The 23,689-nt window shown below is 44.2% G+C and overlaps 1 protein-coding gene across 1 annotated transcript in view; it reads right to left on the bottom strand.

Moving 5' to 3' along the window:
* Nucleotides 1-11,503, bottom strand: part of TMEM67 (transmembrane protein 67) — a 67,206-nt gene extending 55,703 nt beyond the window's left edge. Inside the window, exons 1-2 of the mRNA XM_088471503.1 lie at nt 11,254-11,503; nt 3,819-3,904 (exon numbers count right to left, since the gene is read on the bottom strand). Of these exons, the coding sequence (XP_088327629.1) occupies nt 3,819-3,904; nt 11,254-11,485 (318 nt within the window). The 5' untranslated portion in view covers nt 11,486-11,503. The remainder of the gene's footprint in view (nt 1-3,818; nt 3,905-11,253) is intronic.
* Between the last annotated feature and the right edge of the window lie 12,186 nt (nt 11,504-23,689).

Raw genomic sequence — 23,689 nt, forward strand, 5'->3', positions numbered from 1 at the left:
GCCAACTCGCACGTAATTGGCTTGACTACCAAGAGTGCTGCCAAAATTCAGATGTACCACTTGGTGTATACAGGAAGAGTCTGGTCAAAGCTGCATACTCAAACATTATACAGACAACAATCTAGATATCTCTATAGACTTTATAATTCTTGTTTTTGTAATATGAAAGCAGTGGGAAGATTGTAGCCATCAATATACATATTACTATTTTAGCAGTGCCTTATTGGACTGATGTAGGTATGCTTGTAAAATGTAGCCACTCTTACATTGATTATATCAGAGAAGCATATACACAGGGCTGCCATCAGAAATTGTGGGACCCAGTATAAATGTAAAAGGCAGGGCTCCCCACCTCCTCGATCCCATGCCCCCCCCCCCATCCACAAAAGCCTGGTGGATTAAGAGGTGTGGCATTGGCACCCAGAGCAGGAACATGCTATGAAGCCCATCAAAATCCAAAAAGTACCTAATAGGAATGCAGTGAAGTTGGCCATCTTGGATTCAACTCTGATTTTTTAATTGGGAAGGTAGTCATGTAACATATCAAACATATGCAGAATTTCCGAAGAAAAACAATGGTGTTCTTCGTTTTAACATACCTTTATTCATTCTCAAGTTTTAACAGAGTTTTCTTTTGCAGGTAGTGACATTAATGACAATGGCACTAACGTGTTGAGATTGTCCTGATATCTGGAGAACGAAGCACACATGCTATTGCAAATGATTTTAACCAACATTACCCAAATAGGCCACCCATTACTCACAGTGCAGTAGCCAAACTCCTTGCCATATTTTAGTCTTATGGCCATTTTGAGAATTTTGTTCACACATAAATGGCACCCCTACAAGATTCAGATGTTGCAACACCTGACTGAGGATGACCCAGACTATCAGGTGGAGTTTACACACTGGGTAACACAGCAACTTCAACTGAACCCTCATTTTCCACACCAGTTATGGTTTAGTGATAAGGCAAATTTCTTCGTCAATGTTGAGGTAAACAAACAGAACCACAGGTACTGGTCAGAGACAAACCCTCACTGGATAGATGCCTGTAGGGTTGTAGCCTCGGCAAAACAGTTGGTATGGTGTGATTTGTGGGGTACCCGTATTGGGGGACCATTCTTCGTTGATGGAACATTAACAGCAGCACGTTAAAAAAGGTTGTTAGATGAAGAGATTTTTCCCTCATTGTTATTAGAGGATGGGTCATATCCTAATTTCTTCCAGCAAGATGGTGCCCCACCTCATTATGGGCTCATTGTCAGAGAATATCTTGATGTGCACTTTCCCCAAAGGTGGATTGGCCTGAGAGTTTCAGTCCAGTGGCTACCAACATCCCCAGATTTAACTCCGTTGGAGTGGGATTACCTTAAGATCATTATCATCTGCAACAACGAATTGTTGATGCTTGTGCTCAGATTCAGCCAGATATGTTGATCAAGGTTCATAGGAATGGGAAAAGAAAATAGCGTTAATACTGCAACATGGTGGACATAGTGTTCACTCTAGGTCCAGCGCCGGACCTAGAGAAAGGGCACAGCTGTGCGTGCCTAAGGTGCGCGTGCCCGAAAATTGGGCGTGGCCAAGGAAAAGGGGGGGTGTCTTTATGACGCATCCCCTTTTCGTCACTCTTGGGGGGCGTGCCCGGCACTTACGGACATGCCGAGCAGCCCCCAAGTGCTGCGGTCGCTGTGAATGGATGCCGAGTGCATGCGCCCCGCTGAAACAGCATAGCGGGAACGCTATGGACAGCACTTCGAACACTTTGTTTTAAGATGAGAGAATGAAATTCTGCATCTGTTTGATATGTCACATGACTACCTTCCCAATTAAAAAATGTAAGTTGGATCCAAGATGGCCGTCATACTGGTGACATACCCTAAAAAGTTTTCCCTTCACTCCGATATCATATGTATAGAAACTGGATTAATATTTACTTACTCATTTCCTTTTTATAAGGGTGTTTCCACACTTATGAACCACCCTGTATCTATAAAACCTATTTTGAACTTCTGGTGGTCGGAGCATCGTGATGGCCACTTTTTATGGAACTCTCTGTCTCAGCCCAGTATAATCCACCTCCATTTGCGGCTCCTCTGAAGATTTTGCTGCCAACTTCTCTCCTGCTTACTTGGTAAAGTTTGAGCCCTTAGACACTGCAGGCGACTTGTGTGGATGGACCTCTTGGGACTGCCCCGACACTCCAGTGCTGTTTTGTACCAAACAGAGCTGGTTTCCCGTCTTCTGGGCTGACTACTGCTCGTGACTGACCTACAGGTGTGGTGGATCCTGCAAATACCGCTCTGGTCCGCACTATGCAGCCTCTCCTGTCAGATCACGAATCTCCAGCTCCATCTCTTCCCCCACCCTCATCTGCCTCTAAGTTGCGGATTCAAAGACCATCTTGTACCTCCCTGATTTTCCCCTGAGATCTGTTGCCGACACTGGGGTTGAGGATCTGACGTTGGGACTCGGAGTGCACTACTGCGCTGAGGAGGGCTACTGCTCTACAGCTCTGTTCTCCTTGACCAGTCCTCCTTCCCCCACTACAATGCTCCAGTGGATTAAATATATGTTGCTTTCCTTCTAATTTATCTGCTGAAGTTTATTTAGGATACTCTATAATTATCTACAGTGATTCTGCTCTCTCCTAACTGTCCATTGTCCTGGGACACTTTCTTTTGTCTCCTACAAAATACTGCAACTACAATACCAGGTCGTTTGTTCTTTGGGATGGGGTCAACATCCCGGCACATGGGATGCCGGCGCTTAGAATACCTGCGCCGGAATCCCGACACCGGCATCCCAAAGGTAAGTAGCGGGGTTACGGGGAGGGTTAGGCATTAGGCAGAGAAGGTTAGGCATTAGGGAGGTTAGGTTCAGGGTGCGGGGAGGGAGGGTTAGGATACCTACCGACAGGTGTCGGAATCCTAATCCTGTCGGGATGCCAGCGTTGGGATTTTGACACACCCTCAAGAGTGATGAAAAGGGGGCGCGTCTTAAGGATATGCCCCCTATTAAAGTGCGAGCGCCAAAGGCTAGTGTTCTTTTTACGGACCTAGAATGATTCCTACTGCTGTAGGCACCGATGATCCCGGCCTAGCAGCTTGTAGTCAGGATCATTGAAGCTTATGAGTCCCCCACCCCATCTTCCCCATATATGTGTACCATCTGTACACACCTGATGGCAGCTCTGTATATACAGTACCTAACAAGAAGCATTCCTTAGGGTCAATTCAATCATGGGCGACGCTATGAGTAAGTGCGTTTATATATGGTCAAGGCCGGCTCTTGGGGTGTTCAACCAGTGCAGTTGAACAGGGGTGCCACCACATAGAGGGCGCACCCCTCCCCAACATCACGATTTCAGCGGGACAGTACAGTCCCGCTGTTCCACCCGTGGGCCAAAGTGGCCGGCGGGTGGTCAAATCAGGAGGATGGGGGCCCCCACTGCCGCAGCTGTGCCGGACCCCGGAGCAGCTGAATGGATGCTGTGCACATGCGGGCACGCCTCCAAATAACATCACGTAGGGGGCGTGGCCTGTAGTAATTAGGCCACATCCCCCATTTTCGGCCACAAGTATTGGGCGCTATTAACTGAGCGGGCACAGAGTGCTCTGACCCCTGGAGCTGGCCCTGTATACGGTAATCCAGAGATTGTTCATTCTTTCTGTGTAGCCCCATGGGGCTGCAAACAGCAGTCTGTGATTTCGGAGCGATTTGGTGTGCTGTTGTAACGGCACATAATGTGCATCGCCCACAGTTGAATTGACCCCTATATTTGACCAAAAAATGCAACAAATGAAAGAACTTACCATGGTGTCAGGACATTTCTGGCAACTGACAATAGGGCCATTCTTGGAAATATATTTAAATCCAGGGAGACACTCACATGAAATACCTAATGAAACACAAAGGATGTCATGAAATATGGCACTGTACGTTTTCATAGACACTTTAGTGAATGGAACAGGCTTACAGACATCAATGCTTTATTACTAGGAGGATTTGTTAGGGGGGCGAGTAAACATGACAGAGTTCCTGTAGGAAATGACTTGCACTACGCTGCTTCTTTTCAGGACCAGGAACTGACAAGCCCAGTGTTCTCCCCAGGCTGTTTTCTGCGGGCACATCGCCCGTCAGAAACAGCCTACCGCCCGGCATTTACTCCCGCCCCACCCTCAATGTGTCCTTGTTGCCACGGACACGGATGCCAGATGCGACGCCGAGCCGACGTCACGTTCTTCACATTGGAGGCTCCGTGTCCGCCGGCAATAAGGACATGCTAGTGAAGGTTCCAGGTGACGGGACACAGCGCATTGGGGCGGTGGGAGGTGCCGGGCAGGGGACGCGGCATTGGGGCAGGGGGAGGTGCTGGGTCAGGGAAGAGTGACGAGCAGGGGATGTGGCATTGGGGTGGGGGGTAGTTGTCATCACAGTGCAGGGGCGGTGTCAGGCTGGAGGGCAAATATCCCTCCTCCTGTATAAAAGTTCAGACAGGAACAGTCACCTGAACTAATTAAAGAGAGCCTGCAAGTGGGGCCAGTATCTGATGAGCTGTATAAAAAATATATTCTGTGTAGCCTGCAAGAGGGGACAGTATCTGGGCCTCTAAGAAGAAGAGAATTAATATATAAATTGTTATTTCAAGTTTAAATCATTATAAGGTCAGGATTTAAAACATTTTATTATTGCTAAGGCCCCGACCTGGCTACTTCTTGATGCCACCCGGCTGGAAAAATTTTCTGGGGAGAACACTGAAGTCCATATGTGTCCATGTTCTCAGCGGCTTAAGTCACATCTATGTGAATTTGCCATTACTGTACTTGCCCTACACTTACACGCCCCCTCCCTCTACCCTAAGCATAAGGAGAATTTAGCGCAAAAGGTGCCACTGAATCTGCACAGATTGAAGCATATCACTTTTTGTACAGATGCGCAGTATTAGAACGCTTATTTTATATCCAACTCAGGCCCAGTAATTATACAAAATAAAAGCAACCAGGTAGCATCTAGTCCAGTAACTGTTACGTGGTCAGAATATAACAATGCACACAAATAGCGGTGTTCTTCAAAACGGATGCACCTGCTTGCCTGAATTAAGGGCCAGTTGTTTACGTGTGTGTCTGGACAACATTCACATTCCAAGTATGCAGTATTCTATGCATTGGCACACTAACAGAATAATATACATATGATAAACCCGATACAGTGAGCATGCTCACGAATCGCTCATTTGTGATTATGTCAACTGAGACATCACAACACAGTATCACATTTTTATGCTTAGATGATCATATTAAGACGTTTTGGGTGCCATAGACATAGGACTTCCTTAGAGTGCCCATACACATAGGACTTCCTTAGAGTGCCCATACACATGGAGAATTGCGGCCAGTTAGGTCTAAAAAGCTCTAATATTTATTCTTTCAAATCCTACTAGCATTTCTAAGGGGCCTATTCATCATGGTAAACGGTTCTATTATATACCTGGGAACAGTAGTTTCCACATGGTAAATCAAGTGTAAAACTATTGCGATCCACGTTTAATAGGGCAGCCAGGGACCAAAGTGATTATCACAGATCACCAGAATAGCATTCAATACAGAAAAAATGTGCTCCCAAGCGCTCCTAATGGGAATTACTCATCTACGAGTAAAATAATTATTTCTCAAAGCCACATAGATTATGTATAGTTATAAATAAGTCTAGGCAATTCTCTTATACAGTCACACTATTTCGTTTATATACAAACGCTGAATCCAGATGTCAAATAGTCACAATATTGCGTTATATTATATACCACAATGTTGCATATATATGCAAACGCTAAATCTAGATGTGGAATAGTCACAATATTGCGTTATATTATATACCACAATGTTGCATATATATGCAAACGCTAAATCTAGATGTGGAATAGTCACAATATTGCGTTTATATACAAACGCTGAATCCAGATGTGGAATAGTCACAATATTGCGTTATATGCAAATGCTGATTCCAGATATCCAATAGTCACTCCAAATCCTTTAGTATTCTTCCTTCGCCCTGGACCACGTCTCATGCATGCGTAATTCTCAGTATATGTTCATGCAAAACAAAAGAGGAGTACCAGCATAGTGAAAAACCTTCAAAATGTATTGAAATTAGGGATGTGCAGGCTCGGATAGGTTCGAGTTTGCACGTGGAGTTCGGATTTTTCCCTCCAAAAAAACGGAACTCAGAACGAGGCAAAACGTCATCTTACATGGACGAACATCATCATTCCTGGACAAAAGACCAGGAATGATGATGTTCGTCCATGTAAGATGACGTTTTGCCTCGTTCTGAGTTCCGTTTTTTTGGAGGGAAAAATCCGAACTCCACGTGCAAACTCGAACCTATCCGAGCCTGCACATCCCTAATTGAAATATAATAAAAATGAGCAAATGGATGCGTTTCAACCTCCTCACAGGTCCTTATCAAGGTGTATAGTGATAGTGGAGTGACTCAACTTATGTAGGGTTAGGGCGATCCCTCCCCTTACTTGTTATGTGAATACACATGATAGTGTGTTATGAGACATTACTTAGTTTCCTACTCACTGAGCTGTCTCCGTGCTGGTGGGTGCTGAGGGACCTCGTGATGCGTTCCACGTCCCTGGAACGCACCACGTGACTATTTTTAAAAACAGTAAGTAATCTTTCTTATGCGCTGCGTTCCACACACTGGAACTTCCTGTTTAGAAAAATAGTGATGTGGTGCGTTGCGGGACATGGAACGGATCACGAGGTCCCTCAGCACCCACCAGCACTGAGACAGCTCAGTGAGTAGGAAAGTAAGTAATGTCTCATAACACACTATCATGTGTATTCACATAAGTAAGGGGTGGGATCGGCCTAACCCTACATAAATGGAGTCACTCCACTATCACTATACACCTTGATAAAGACTTGTGAGGAGGTTGAAACGCGTTGGTGACTAGCTGTATAGTGATTACTACTTTGTACCCAGACTGGGAAGGTAATGCTCTATAGGGGGAGCATAGTAATACCCCTATATGCTTAACAGTGTGCCTTTCCCAAAAGGTTACTAATGGTACGAATTAATTTGCTAATTTTTATTATATTTCAATAAATGTTGAAGGTTTTACTCTATGCTGGTACCCCTCTTTTATTTTGCATGAACATATACTGAGAATTCCGCATGCATGAGAAATGGTCCAGGGCGAAGGAGGAATACTAAAGGATTTGGAGTGACTATTGGATATCTGGAATCAGCGTTTGCATATAACGCAATATTGTGACTATTTAAAAACATCTGGATTTAGCATTTGTATATAAACGCAACATTGTGGCATGTAATGCAATATTGTGACTATTTGACATCTGGATTTAGCGTTTGTATATAAACAACATTGTGGTATATAACACAATATTGTGACTATTTGACATCTAGCTTCAGCGTTTGTATATAAACGCAACATTGTGGAATATAATGCAATATTGTGACTATTTGACATCTGGATTCAGCGTTTGCATATAAACGCAATAGTGTGACTGCATGAGAATTGCCTAGACTTATTTATAACTATACATTAGCTATGTGACTTTGAGAAATAATTATTTTACTTGTAGATGAGTAATTCCCATTAGCAGGGCTTGGGAGCACATTTTTTCTTTACTGCATGCTATTCTAGTAGTTTCCACATGTTTTCTGTAACGAATCTAATCACATCTAGTGCAGCAATGTGGCTGCTGTAAATTCATCTAATAACAGAAAGTTTTCAGGGCTTGACTGCGGAAACTCAGACACCGTTCGTTCCTACTGGATTGAGATCTGGGGGTATATTCACTAAAGTGATAGTTTTTAGAAGTGGAGATGTTGCCCATAGCAACTAATCAAATTCTAGCGATTTGTAAGAAAATAATGTATAATACCTGCGCTCACAAAGTACAAAAGGGCAGTTCAAAAATCATGCGGTCCCCACCACATATCATGCAACAATACAAAAAATATACAATATTCCAAGCGCTCCTTTTTCTGAGATATAAATGAGTCTCTTTTTAAACCACGGTCTATTAGAATGGCAGATTTCTCTTCTTCTATTGTATATCTTCCTTCAAGAATCCCTCAAAACAAGCAGAAAAAAATACAGTTGGCACGCAATTTTAATTTAAAGGTGTAGATTTTCTACTCCTACTTACATGTAGGTATGGATGGTCCGTCTTAACACAGCGTACGGGGGATTGACTTCTTTCTCTTTAATAGATATTGTAAGGTCCGCACCCAGCAAGGTGTGTCAAAACCAGATGGGGCCTTCCAACCAAGGCAAGCATATACACATACGATAGTGAGTGAAATACCCGGGTTCAAATCACCTCTCCGTGGTACTCCTTGGTCACCTCTACGGTCGCGGTCTCTCCAGTCACACAGACGCGTTTCGGCTTCAAAGCCTTTATCAAAGTGTGTAAAGTACTTTGATAAAGGCTTTGAAGCCGAAACGCGTCTATGTGACTGGAGGGACCGCGACCGTAGGGGTGACCATACCATTTCAAGGAGTACCACGGAGAGGTGATTTGAACCCGGGTATTTCACTCACTATCGTATGTGTACATGCTTGCCTTGGTTGGAAGGCCCCATCTGGTTTTGACACACCTTGCTGGGTGCGGACCTTACAATATCTATTAAAGAGAAAGAAGTCAATCCCCCGTACGCTGTGTTAAGACGGACCATCCATAACTACATGTAAGTAGGAGTAGAAAATCTACACCTTTAAATTAAAATTGCCTGCCAACGGTATTTTTTTCTGCTTGTTTTGAGGGATTCTTGGAGGAAGATATACAATACAAGAAGAGAAATCTGCCATTCTAATAGACTGTGGTTTAAAAAGAGACTCATTTATATCTCAGAAAAAGTAGCGCTTGGAATATTGTATATTTTTTTCAAATTCTAGCGATTATCTTCTAGATGGTGCTAATTAAATGTTAAGGAGAATCTGATTGGTTGCTATGAGCAACATCTCCACTTCTACAAACTCTCACTTTAGTAAATATACCAGTGATAAGAGGGATCCATTAGGATACCTCTGCTCCCTCTGGCTACGCTGTGCATATGCGTGAACTAACTTCACGCATTGTGCCCAGTGTAATTGAAAGCAGCAGTGGTAGAGCTCGTGGAACAGCTGCTTTTCGGATCTGACACCAGAGCAATACTGTGCATTGGTGTCCACCATAATTTACATGGGGCCATCAGGTGCTGAAGAATAGAGCCCTAAATCACAGAATGTGCCTTAAAACAACGGAATCTGGACAGAGAAAAAGTGGATGGAAATTGGCACTGAAACACTCAAATTACAAGGGGTGGCAGTGTCACTGCCACAATGGCACCTGTCACAAGCTTCTGGAGTGCCTAGAAAGGCACCCTCTGCTTGAAGAGGTACCTGCAAGTCCTTAGGACGCTCCCGGATTCCAACCCCTCTTTTCTATCACATGAGCAGGAGAGCAGAACGGTTAATGCATACAGTATTTTTAGACTTGCTTTCATGGATGCATGGGTTCCAGCATGCTGCTGGCAGGTGTCTGCTTAGAATCCTAGACACAGCAGATGTGTACTGCAATCATACCAGGAGCAGTTTGGATTGGATAATAAGCCCAAATGATGAGAAGGAAAGTTGAGACACAGACGCAGAGCTCATTATGGCAGTTGTGCTAAGTGCCACTGCTGGGCATGGCTGTAATAGGGGGAAATTCAGCCCTGAGCCAGACCCACCTATACAACCTTGTGATAACATGATGTTACAATGAGGGGCAGGGTCGCGCAGAGCTGGATGGGGCCCGGGTACTGGGGGGAGTGGCCAAAGCAGGAAGGCGTGGTAATGAAGCCTCCCCAAAAAATACTATGTGAAGCAACTCCTCGCACTGCAAAGGAGGACATTTGCCCCCCTCACCAGCGCCCGGGTAATCAGTAAACACCACCCCAGCCTCTCAGCGCCCCTGATGAGGTGGGGGGACACAGGGACTAGGAAAGGTGCTGAACGTCTGCAGCATAATAAGGATGTTCTGGGTGGAGACAGGAACATTCTAAGGACAATCTGGATGGCTCACTAGGTTACAGTTCCAGGCACCCTGCAAGCCAAATGATGATGCTACAGAGGAATGCCGAACGTTACAAAAATATCTGTATAACACTGGGCAGCCTGTTAACGTAACAAATTGAACTTCAGAAAACATCAGTGTTGTATATTTCTTTACTCTTGGATTTTTATGAAAACTGTTAAATCGCTATTGTTTTACATAACATTGAGTGCGACTGGCGTAAAACAGAGGTTCCCAAAGTCCATCATTACAGTCCAGGTTTTAAGGATATCCATGCTTGAGCACAGATGGTTAAATCAAAATAACCGTGGTACTAATTAAGACACCTGTGTTCAAGCACAGCGATCCTTTAAACCTGGTAAACTCAGTTTACTGCTATTTGTCACTGCATCGCTCTCGCCATCTTTAGCGAGAGCGATGCGGTCCCCATTGCTGGCAACGGGGACCCGGCAGCAGCCTTCCGGCTTCAGTGAAGGCTTCCAGGCAATGCGGGGTCCCTTCCGGGTTAAACAGTCATGCACATGCGCCGACTGACCTTTACACATACGCATGACATAGAAGTCCCTCACTGGCAGCGATACGCTGCCAGTACCTGAGCCTTGGACCCACCACCAGCGAGGCCTCGTTGGACCTCACCGGCGCAGTAAGTACTAACGAATACCAGTGGCATATTCGTTTGTATCACTGCGATTCTAAACACAATATGCACCTGATAATTAGTTTTGTTAATAAATGGGGCATCTCAGTCCTTTGATTTAATCATCTGTGTTCAACGATGGATATCCTTAAAACTTGGACAGTCGGGGTACCTTGAGGACCGTGTTTGGGAACCACTGCACTAGAATAAAAATGTATCTGGATGCTCTGAAACTGAAGCATGGTGCTAGTTTCCTGCATTGGGGAAGATGCACTAAGCCTTGGAGAAAGATAAAGAGGAAAGTGATATAGTACCAACCAATCAGATCCTAACTATCATTTCAAACAAAGCCTGTAACATGACAGTTAGGAGCTGATTGGCTGGTACTTTATTACTCTCCAATGTATCTCTCTCCAAGGCTTAGTGCATTGAAAACTTATGTTCTCTACCAACAAAGCGCTCCATACTACACTGGCTCCACTGAAACAGGTGGTACTGTTCTCATCCCACACTGGTGCCCCCTATAGCACTCACCCTCCCGGCTAGGCCTCTGTGTCTCCGGGCACTGCACACAGGACAGGTTGCCGGCGTCGTAGTACTCCTGCGCTGAGCAGTCCTGTGGCCGCTGCAGGGGTATGGAGTAGCTGTGGCTGTGGCCTGAGAGGCAGCAGATCACCGTAAGACAGCAGCAGAGTAATCGCAGGCCTCCGAGCAGGGACCCCGCAGTGAGCAGTGTCCCGGGCTCCACGGCACCCGCACTCATCATACAGCGGGCCCCGACACCCAGAGCGGCGGCGGCGGCTGCGGACAGAGAGGGAGGAGGGAGGATGAGACGAGTGGGAACATGCTGCAGCGGGAGAACGCAGGCCCGGACTGGGCATAAAAGCCGCATATGTACTAGGTGAATGCTGATGTACTGAGTGTAACATGGCTGCTGGCTGTAATCTCAGCTCTCACATTGCATTATATATATAGAGAGAGAGAGAATGTCCTACCCTATACATTTACACTGACAGCTCCAACATTAATACACGACTGCAACACAACTCCCATAGTGATGACCAAATGTCCGATTCCTCACTACTCCGTTTGCTGCCCCCTCATTCATTTCCTCACTACTCTGTATGCTGCCCCTCATTCATTTCCTCACTACTCTGTATGCTGCCCCCTCATTCATTTCCTCACTGCTCCGTATGCTGCCCCCTCATTCATTTCCTCACTTCTCCGTATGCTGCCCCTCATTCAATTCCTCACTGCTCCGTATGCTGCCCCTCATTCATTTCCTCACTACTCCGTATGCTGCCCCCTCATTCATTTCCTCACTACTCCGTATGCTGCCCCCTCATTCATTTCCTCACTGCTCCGTATGCTGCCCCTCATTCATTACCTCACTACTCTGTATGCTGCCCCCTCATTAATTTCCTCACTGCTCTGTATGCTGCCCCCTCATTAATTTCCTCACTGCTCCGTATGCTGCCCCCTCATTCATTTCCTCACTGCTCCGTATGTTGCCCCCTCATTCATTTCCTCACTGCTCCGTATGCTGCCCCTCATTCATTACCTCACTGCTCTGTATGCTGCCCCCTCATTCATTTCCTCACTGCTCCGTATGCTGCCCCCTCATTCATTTCCTCACTGCTCCGTATGCTGCCCCCTCATTCATTTCCTCACTGCTCCGTATGCTGCCCCCTCATTCATTTCCTCACTGCTCCGTATGCTGCCCCCTCATTCATTTCCTCACTGCTCCGTATGCTGCCCCCTCATTCATTTCCTCACTTCTCCGTATGCTGCCCGTCATTCAATTCCTCACTGCTCCGTATGCTGCCCCCTCATTCATTTCCTCACTGCTCCGTATGCTGCCCCCTCATTCATTTCCTCACTTCTCTGTATGCTGCCCCTAATTCAATTCCTCACTACTCAGTATGCTGCCCCCTCATTCAATTCCTCACTACTCCGTATGCTGCCCCCTCATTCAATTCCTCACTACTCCGTATGCTGCCCCCTCATTCATTTCCTCACTGCTCTGTATGCTGCCCCTCATTCAATTCCTCACTACTCAGTATGCTGCCCCCTCATTCATTTCCTCACTTCTCTGTATGCTGCCCCCTCATTTAATTCCTCACTACTCCGTATGCTGCCCCCTCATTCACTGCTCCGTATGCTGCCCCCTCATTCATTTCCTCGCTACTCTGTTTGCTGCCCCCTCATTCATTTCCTCACTATGCTGTATGCTGCCCCCTCATTCATTTCCTCACTGCTCCGTATGCTGCCCCTCATTCATTACCTCACTACTCTGTATGCTGCTCCTCATTCATTTCCTCACTGCTCCGTATGCTGCCCCCTCATTCATTTCCTCACTGCTCCGTATGCTGCCCCTCATTCATTACCTCACTACTCTGTATGCTGCCCCCTCATTCATTTCCTCACTGCTCCGTATGCTGCCCCTCATTCATTACCTCACTACTCCGTATGCTGCCCCTCATTCATTACCTCACTACTCTGTATGCTGCCCCCTCATTCATTTCCTCACTGCTCCGTATGCTGCCCCTCATTCATTTCCTCACTACTCCATATGCTGCCCCCTCATTCATTTCCTCACTACTCCGTATGCTGCCCCCTCATTCATTTCCTCACTGCTCCGTATGCTGCCCCTCATTCATTACCTCACTACTCCGTATGCTGCCCCCTCATTAATTTCCTCACTGCTCCGTATGCTGCCCCCTCATTAATTTCCTCACTGCTCCGTATGCTGCCCCCTCATTAATTTCCTCACTGCTCTGTATGTTGCCCCCTCATTATGCCCCCTCATTAATTTCCTCACTGCTCCGTATGCTGCCCCCTCATTAATTTCCTCACTGCTCCGTATGCTGCCCCCTCATTAATTTCCTCACTGCTCTGTATGTTGCCCCCTCATTAATTTCCTCACTGCTCCGTATGCTGCCCCTCATTCATTACCTCACTACTCCGTATGCTGCCCCCTCATTAATTTCCTCACTGCTCCGTATGCTGCCCCCTCATTCATTTCCTCACTGCTCCGTATGCTGCCTCCTCATTCATTTCCTCACTGCTCCGTATGCTGCCCCCTCATTCATTTCCTCACTTCTCTGTATGCTGCCCGTCATTCAATTCCTCACTGCTCCGTATGCTGCCCTCATTCATTTCCTCACTGCTCCGTATGCTGCCCCCTCATTCATTTCCTCACTTCTCTGTATGCTGCCCCTAATTCAATTCCTCACTACTCAGTATGCTGCCCCCTCATTCAATTCCTCACTACTCCGTATGCTGCCCCCTCATTCAATTCCTCACTACTCCGTATGCTGCCCCCTCATTCATTTCCTCACTGCTCTGTATGCTGCCCCTCATTCAATTCCTCACTACTCAGTATGCTGCCCCCTCATTCATTTCCTCACTTCTCTGTATGCTGCCCCCTCATTTAATTCCTCACTACTCCGTATGCTGCCCCCTCATTCATTTCCTCACTGCTCCGTATGCTGCCCCCTCATTCATTTCCTCACTGCTCCGTATGCTGCCCCCTCATTCATTTCCTCGCTACTCTGTTTGCTGCCCCCTCATTCATTTCCTCACTATGCTGTATGCTGCCCCCTCATTCATTTCCTCACTGTTCCGTATGCTGCCCCTCATTCATTTCCTCACTACTGTTTGCTGCCACCTCATTCATTTCCTCACTGCTCCGTATGCTGCCCCCTCATTCATTTCCGTACGCAGCTGCTCTGCGAAAATGAATGTATTGAGACGCCCACCTGCGGCTTTAAGCAGCAGCGTACAAAGACGCAGCATCAGTTGTAGATCATTTGATCATCGCAGTTCTGAGTTACCGTATGGCTACTCAGAATGGCCGCGCGATCCGAGACGCCGGAGACACTTCCACTGCCTACGGGATCAGACACAGGGTGTGACACACCCCGAAAACACACCTGCCTCTCCCCATTACCTCCCACAAATGCTGCCTGACTGTCAATCACACAGAGTAAAGCTGGCCACACACTAGAGCAATTTACATCCAATCATCCAACTAGTTGATTGGTTGGAATGAAAACCTGGTAAGGGATGAAAGCAAATGACAATCAGCAATTTGCTCCCAATTTGCCGTTAAATGGACTAAAAACTATTGTTTGAACAAATTGTTTTAATAAAACATTTAACAAACTTGTCTGACGACCATTTTCATCTGTTTTCTGGCATTTACTCCCATACGTTACCAGATTTTCATTCCAACCAATCAACTAGTTGGCTGGTTGGATGAAAGTTGGTCTAGTGTGTGGCCAGCTTAAGAAGTTGCTGCGAGCAACCGCTAATATAACAAACTTACACTGTGTGCATTTTTGCTATTGCGTACTAACTAGACTGATTACAGGTCAGCGATGTAGAACTCTATTAGACAGACTGTCAAAGTCTGATGGCATTTGGGGGCAGCAACAGCTTCAGTTTCTGAAAATGAAGGCGTGTGTCGTTACTGTTGTGTGGGAGGGACGAGGCCAGGATCTCCGTCAGAGGACGGATATTTCCTGGCTTCTTCGTTGTATCTGCTGCGTCCGGCTCTCGCTGATGTCACAGATGAGTCGAGGCTGCATCCTAGGACACAGCTCGGATCACGAATGTAAGCTACATACCATATTAGAGCTATTGCTGCGGCTTCCGTGTAAACAGCAGTGATAGCAACTCCGTCCAAATCAGGCCCTTTGTCTGTAGAGCGTTCATAGGTATTTTTGTGAGTCGCACAATCTGGCCAAGTTATGTCTCTAGGGTAAGGGACACCACTATGTTTATTACAGTATTCTTTATTTTTACCAGTTTGTTTTTATACTTATTGATGATTAAACTAGTCCAAAGTGAATTATTTGAGTTTTTCAACATATTCGGTACAATAAATGCAATTCAAAATGTGATCTGTTTGCCTTATACAGGTTGAGTCTTACATATCCAAATATTCAGAAATATGGAATTATTTTGGCATGACCTATGATTTGACGGTTCAATGTACACAAACTTTGTCTAAAGCACAAATTATTAAAAATATTGTATAATATTACCTTCAGGCTGTGTGTATAAGGTGTACAGTCAGGTGCATAAATATTGGGACATTGACAGAATTTTCATATTTTGGCCTCTGTTCACCACCACAATGGCTTTGAAATGAAACAAACAAGATGTGCTTTAACTGCAGACTTTCAGATTTAATTTGAGGGTAATTACATCCAAATCAGGTGAACGGTGTAGGAATTACAACGGTTTCTATATATGCCTCCCACTTTTTAAGGGGCCAAAATACGCAATATTCCGTTATCCAAAATACCTGGTCCCAGGCATTTTGGATATGGGAGACTCAACCGTATTTAGAAGCCAGGAATATACATGACAATTACTGCTAGCAGTCTATTAGGAAGTCTCAGTTTTTCTCTGGTAGTTTTGATTCTTGGGATTTGGCACATTCCATATTAAGTGAGGCAGTTATAGTTGTTCATCTCCACTTACTAAAAAGACACTTATCGGATGAAAACAAATACCTATAATGTATGCATTATACTCCCCTTTGGTTTAAACTTTCTTGGACACATTAAATATGGGAAGATGGTGGTCTTGATAAATTCTAATGTACAGTTCTCAAGCGGTGGACTACAAAGACAAGTATACAAGTTGTGGCTGCTTCTTTAAATTGAATAAGTTACACCTTGTAGATCAAGCCCAACAGAAATATGGAACTACTGCCGTCTTCTTTCCACTTGCATTTTATACACTCAGACAGGATTATAAGATTTCTGATCGTGCCCTCCACGATAAAGTTTCATGAGATGAATATGGTAATTGTTTATTGTGTAGAGTTATAGAAGCTAAAGTATCCTATATATTCTTCAGGGACTTACATGTGCCCCTTGGCCCACAATGGAGCAGTCAGTATATTACCTTTTGTGATGTGTTAAAAGATCCAAGCACCAGCGTGAAACCATAAAGTAGCAGAAATAGGATAACCCATAGCTGGCTAGTCAGGCTATTACCATTCAATCACCCATAAATCAGGGCAATTCACTTTAGGCAGCAGGAACCTATAGTATGTAAGGGCCATTGTTACAAAGCACTGATGAGAACTCATTTTGGTTCAGCTGCATTAGACCAAATATTTTAGATGCAGAGTATGATTTTCAATTCAGGAGGTTTCTTTTGGATAACATTCACTTACTGGAGGACATGGGAAAATGCGAAGGATTTTTTTTTCTGCTCCATACACAGAGGTACATAAGGATTATCCCAACCGTCCGTGGCTCTCAATCTCAAGTTTTGCCCCTGCTTTAAATTTTTTTTTTTTTTTAAATCAGACAGGGGATCCGCCCATTCCTGAGTAATTCCTCCCAATTCAGGGTTTTGCCTAATTAGCCCCAGCTTTAGTCTCCATGATCAAAGCCTAGGATCCTCCAAATCAACTTCTTAGGATATTGTACAATAGAGAGAAGTCTAAAGCTGGCCATACACGCTACAATTATAGGGGCGATCCGCCTGATATCTGCGGGTCGCCCCGATAATTGTAGTGTGTGTGCGGGCGACCGAGTGTTAAATATTGCTCGGTCGGGCATGCCGGATTGTCCAGCATGCCCGTCCGATGCAGTATTTATAGGGAAAACTGTCGGCCACATCGGGCAGTGTATGCCCAGCCGCGGCCGACAGACATTTCCTGTGTTCCTTCCCATGGAAGGAACAGGGAAATGTCTCCTCCCCCGGGGGGGGGGGGAACGCGCAGATGTCGGGCTGATACACTGTGAGAGAAATCTCACAGTGTATGCCGCGGAGTAAGGGGTAAATGTAATAGCCTGCGACTTCCAGACTACGCCCGACTAATATGCCCAATGTTTTATAGGGGTTATCATTTAAAAGGCAAAACCAGTTCCGGTCAGACTTGCCAGGAACTCAATGATGCCTTACATTTACCCCTAAGTTGGGTGATCATCTCAATACACAGTTCATCACCAAAGCAGGACATAAATACCTGCTTGATCAAGGAGTGCAGCGGTTACAAGTTTGATTACAAAAATTAAAGTGAAGATGTAATTGAGGATCTCCGAGATGGCAAGGGAGGGGTAGACAGGGATCCCCACTGTACAGGGGAAACCCATTTTGCGGACTATAGTAGATAAAAAAAACGTGCCCTTAATTTTTATTTATTAATTGTTGAGATGCAAGACAGCAGCCACCTCAATTTCTATGCCATAGACAGGATGGGAGGAGTGGTAGCTAAGTGTGCATTTTCCTAAGTGATCATTACTGCCTTGTTCTGTTCTGCATAAAGCATTTATTATGAACGGTGGGTGACCAGGAACCAGTTTATTACAACTTCTTACAAATACATTGTGCTTCAACTAGACACATACAAATGATACACAGACACAGTAAGTAGACAGGCACACAGTTCCGATTTCCCTTCAGCATGCAGTTACATTGTGTCAGATAAAAAATAAGGCATACACAGAAATAGAATACTGTAATATTTATTTATAAAACTTTACCATAGTATGTTAACGAATATAGAACCAGACAAATGGTTAGAAAACAGTGGCATGTAATGAGGTATGAAGATGAAAGCCTGCTTTTACACCTATCAAGAAAAGGTAGACATTGGTTAAGAAAAAGACAGAAGATACATCTTTAATATTGCTATACACATGTAGACATAATAAAGGGCCTATTCAGGTCAGTGTGATGTTCGGCTGTGCACAGATCTGCCACATACGTACCTTGATCACAAATTGTGATGTTGCCAGTCTCTATGTGCACATAACAGCACATTGCAGCTATATTGCTGCAAGTAATGCCCTCCAAAGAGCCTGACATGGAGCGGAGCTTACTAGTTTTCAGAATGCAAAACTAGCCCAGAACATGCCCAGAAAACTGCAGCATATGTAGATTTATGTGAATCTTGCAACTACAGTAATAAGGAAGTGGAGTGAAGAGGCCTCCTGACGGGACGGGTACGGAATCCCGGCGGTTAGAATCCCAACGCCGGCATTCCAACAGGGTTAGGATACTGACACCAATCGGTCTGTATCCTAACCCCCCCCCCTCCCCCAGTGCCTAAACATAATCTCCCCAGGCCCTAAACCTTCCCCCTTAGTGCCTAACCCTATCCCCTAACACTAACCCACCCCCAATCCCACTACTTCCCTTCGGGATACCGGCGGTTGGAATGCCAGCGTTGGGATTCTAACAGGTGTCGGGATTCCAGCACTGGCATTCTGACTGCCGGAATCCCCGTGATCGGGATATTGACCGCATCCCCTCCTGACGTTTGCCATGGACATAAGGGTGTGTTCAGGTATATGTGAACAATTGCAGACCAGCACAGACACACACATATGACCATATAAAAGTCATACTAATTGCTAGTGCCTGAGAGCTGGTGCAAATACACTGGTGCTTTTGATTGGCTAACTGCAGTCATCTCTAAAGCACATAGGTGCTTTTCATTCAGCATGTATATATTATTTTGTGCGCGCGCTTTAGCAAAATTTAAAACTGTACTTGCTATATCAGAGAGACTTTGTTTTTGTTAAAGTTTTATAAAAACCAACACTACCGATGAAAAGTTATAGAACACCTCCATTTTACCAGTTATTGAAATATCGGCAATTCAAGTCCAGTGAACAACCTGAAATGGTACAAAAGGTAAGTGGTAAACTGTTCAAGGTTAAAAAGAAAAAAGTTAAGGTTAGCAAAAACTGAAAAATAATTAAGTTGGAGTTATAGTTAAAAAAAATATAAACAATAATAAAAAACAAAAGCATTTTTCAGGGAACAAGTATTGGGTTATGATCTTGCAACTGTTCTGAAGCATTGAAAGGATTGTCTTGGCAGCGAAGCACTACCAGTGGACTACTGAAGACAGGAAGATGACCTTATTGACTAATGAATCAAAAATTTTAAATGTTTAGTTGATCATGTCAGGTTTTTGTACACAGTCGAGGAGATTCCTTTAAACACAAAAAAAAAAAAAAAAACAATGCTTTACATTGCAAAACACCCCATCATGCCCTTTTAAATTTCAAGCTTATATATGTTGGGAAGCAGCAGCTTGTAAAGTAAACCCTTGACGCTAAATGCCAAAGATGGAGGAGGAAGCATCAAAAACATTATGCTTTAATTTTAGAGTAGATTTGCATTATACTTCGCGTTCCCACTAGGCTGTTTCAGCAGGGTGCGGCGTCCTGCCCTCCAGCACGGCGCCCTGCTGAAACAGCCTGCGGGTTTTGTCCCCTCCTGTGGGCCGCAGTATCCCGCAGGTGGGGAAAACGGCAGTGTAGCGGTCACCGCCGGTGAATGGATGCCGGGCGCATCACATTGACCGCAGAGCTTAGGGGCTGCCCGACATATCTGTAAGTGCCGGGCATGCCCCCAAGAGTGACGAAAAGGGGACGTGTCAAAAGACACCCACCCTTTTCCTTGGGCGCGCGCCTTTGGCACACACAGCGGTGCCCTTTCTCTAGGTCCGGCGCCCTGCCCGGTGCCGGACCTAGAGTGAACACTAATATAGCATACATTTCAATGAAAAGTGGAGGTGTTCTAAAACTTTTGACCATTATACTGTAGTAAAAGCCATGTGTAAAAAAGGAAGGGATTTCAATTATGCACAATATTTAAGTGATTTGCCCAATCAATGACAGAGACATATTGTAAACCAGCAATACATTTCATGCCAATTGATTACTTTCTCCCGCATCAAAGATTTTGCCCATGCTGCTCCCCACCTTTGGAACTCCCTCCCTCTCCCATCAGACACTGCACCTCTCTAAATCATTCAAACGAGATCTTAGGACCCACTACTTCATTAAAGCCTTCCAGCTCTAATCCTAACTTGCTGCTATATCTTCCTTCCTCCCCGCCTACCCCATCTCTATCACTCCTGATGAGATAAAAAAATATTGTGGAGAAATGCCCATATATACAAAAATAAACCACATTTATCATCTGAATCATTAAATTCTGACACACCCCTCTGAAGAAATCCCTATTGGGAAGAAACGCGTTAGCATTCAGAACAAGACTGCTGCATTTTATTGCTGACATCCACAGCCCAACTTGAGTGCCTATCCCGCTGTCAAAAGCTGTTTATTACTAGCCGCCACCAGCTGCTACTTTTCATAGCCTTGGTTACGTGTCTCCCTTATAGTGGAAAGGAGCCGGATTAAGCAGTTTGCCATGTGCACTCCGGGGCCGACACCGAGCCTCCAGCTGGGTTCTCTATTGTTGCATATTCCCACCAAAGACGGATGGGATTGGGGACTGTGCAGTAGTTTCCGGTGCAGAATCATACCACCTGGTAATATCTGCCGCACACTCTCTCCTTACAGAGAGGCAAGGACGGAGGTACATTCCGGTGCGGACGCCGAACCACTTCACCCGGTGTCCATCTGCTGTATGCTCTCTGCACAGGGGGTTGATAACGGGGATCGAGGTTTATGAATCACGCTATTTCAGCAATTTAACATCTCGAGGCTATCCCTATCAGGCCAACGAAGGGTGAGAGAACCAGGCATTTTGTACAAGTCCTTAAACAATCCACAAGTGGTATATATCTAAAGTCCAATATTACCAACAGGTTACTGCTTTTTAGCAGTCTTAATTTGAAAGTACTACAAACCACTGTTCATACAAATACTTGTTGGACTATTGTATCTTATTTTAAACAACAAAGTATCTCTGCTGGCTGACTTTGTAGTTCTTTACACAGAACAATTACGGTTTTACCATACTTCTAAATTTTCCAGCGCTGCCTTGATTGACAGTATGTGATTTTTTTTTTCTTGTGGGTGTCGGCTCATCAACGGACAACATTATTGATTGCAGCATATATATATATATATATATATATATATATATATATATCTCTCACAGGGGCTCTGCACTCACCATAATAACTAATAATAATAAAACAGTGGGGTTTTGGTTCATGAACTGATCAATGCATTTAAGCTTGCAGCCCATCGTCCCGGGACCCCACTTCACTGCAAGTCCCTACTCTATTGCTCAGAATTATAACATGGACATAGCCATCACATTAGTGTTAAACTCAGGGTATGCTATCAAGGTTTAAAGCTCACAGCAACTTTGCTTTTAAATGTGAGACAGTTACCAAGCACACCTGTTGCAAAGCACCTAGAAAAACAGCTGACACAAGTTAGATAACTAGTTAACAGGGGTGCATGAGAAAATGTGATCACACAAATGATTAATACCCTGAGTTTAACACTAATGTGATGGCTATGTCCATGTTATAATTCTGAGCAAGCTTAAATGCATTGATCAATTCATGAATCAAAACTCCACTGTTTATTATTATTAGTTATTATGGTGAGTGCAGAGCCCCTGTGATTTCTATGTAAACAATGTGGTCACATACCATGTTGCACCCCAAAACTAGGAATGGTGAGTGCCGTGGATTAGTGCTGTTTATTATGATTCATTTTTATAATTAATAATTTTTGTGACCACATTTTCTCATGCACCCCCTGTTGACTAGTTATCTAACTTGTCAGCTGTTTTCCTAGGTGCTTTGCAACAGGTGTGCTTGGTAACTGTTTCACATTTAAAAGCAAAGTTGCTGTGAGCTTTAAACCTTGATAGCCATCACATTGGTGTTAAACTCAGAGTATGCTAGGTCCATGTTTTTTTATATATATATATATATATATATATATATATATATATATGACACTATCTGTTTTATTTTCATTTATATTTTCATTGTATTTCTTGTATTTATTTCAGTGTTGTATTGTGTCAGAATTTAATGATTCGGATAATAAATGTGATTTACTTTGTATATCTGGGCATTTCTCCAGAATATTTTGTATCTCATCAGCGCTGTTTATTGATTTAGTTCATTTGCTTTCTCCTTTTTGGTTTGCTACCATATTGAACAGCTGCAGCGAGATAATTGCTTATCGGCTCCATTCAGCGCCAGAGGCTAATTTTCAAGTTTTCTGTGTCACTCCTATTTGTCTGCCTGTCCCTTGTAGAATGTAAGCTCTTTTGAGCAGGGCCCTCTACCTCTTGTGCTTCTCCCTATTGTATTTCTTACTCCCAACTAGGGCAACTAACACTTGGCTGCTTATGTGGGTGTAAAGGTAACGAATATAGCCATGTTTATTATTAATGCCCGTGTCCTGTTTTGTATTGCAAGTCGCTGGTTACTTATTTATGCACTATGTAAGACGCTGCAAAACACTTGTGGCGCCATATAAATAAATGATAATAATAAATACCTAAAAGAACAACGTGTGTAATAGCTGCACTGGTGGTGCTTGCCTTGCAATAGTTACACAAAGGTTTTTTTTTGTTTTAAAGAAACTCTTTGTAGGCGCATTTTTGTTAATGGATGATTTTCATTTTTTTTTGCCACTATATACCTACAATATAGAGCAGTAGAATACATAAAAATGTTTAGTGTTTGTTAAAACCATGTGTGTAAGCGTATGTGATGTGCCTTATGTAAACCGGGCATATACAGCATGCTATTTTTCCATGTGACTTTTTTGAGTGTTAATTAATTCAATATACATCCAACTCCAAATCAGGCCCAAAGTGAGGAGTGGGAATAGATTAAATAAAGTTATATAATATTAAGTAGAATTCACCTTATTACAAATGTTCAAAACCAAAAAAATAAAAAAAGTTTACAGGTGCATATCCACTACACGAGTGTAGAACGACTGTACGATTACAACATCGTAATCGTTCATCATTCTTTGCAGTGGATAATGTGCCCACACTGAACGATAAGTCACTCAGTGCAGGCAACCTCCCTCATCCCCGAACATGCACAACCTGACGATCTTGTCAGGTTGGCCTGCATGTTCAGGATGACAGATGCCGTCAATGATCAGCCGAAGCGCACATAGCTGGTCGTTGCCGACATAATTACTGCACGATTAATGAACAATTACGATGTCGTTATCGTTCATTTTAA

This window comes from Taudactylus pleione, unplaced genomic scaffold (genome assembly GCF_031769625.1).
Source record: "Taudactylus pleione unplaced genomic scaffold, aTauple2 ptg000114l, whole genome shotgun sequence".
Classification (NCBI taxonomy): Eukaryota; Metazoa; Chordata; class Amphibia; order Anura; family Myobatrachidae; genus Taudactylus; species Taudactylus pleione.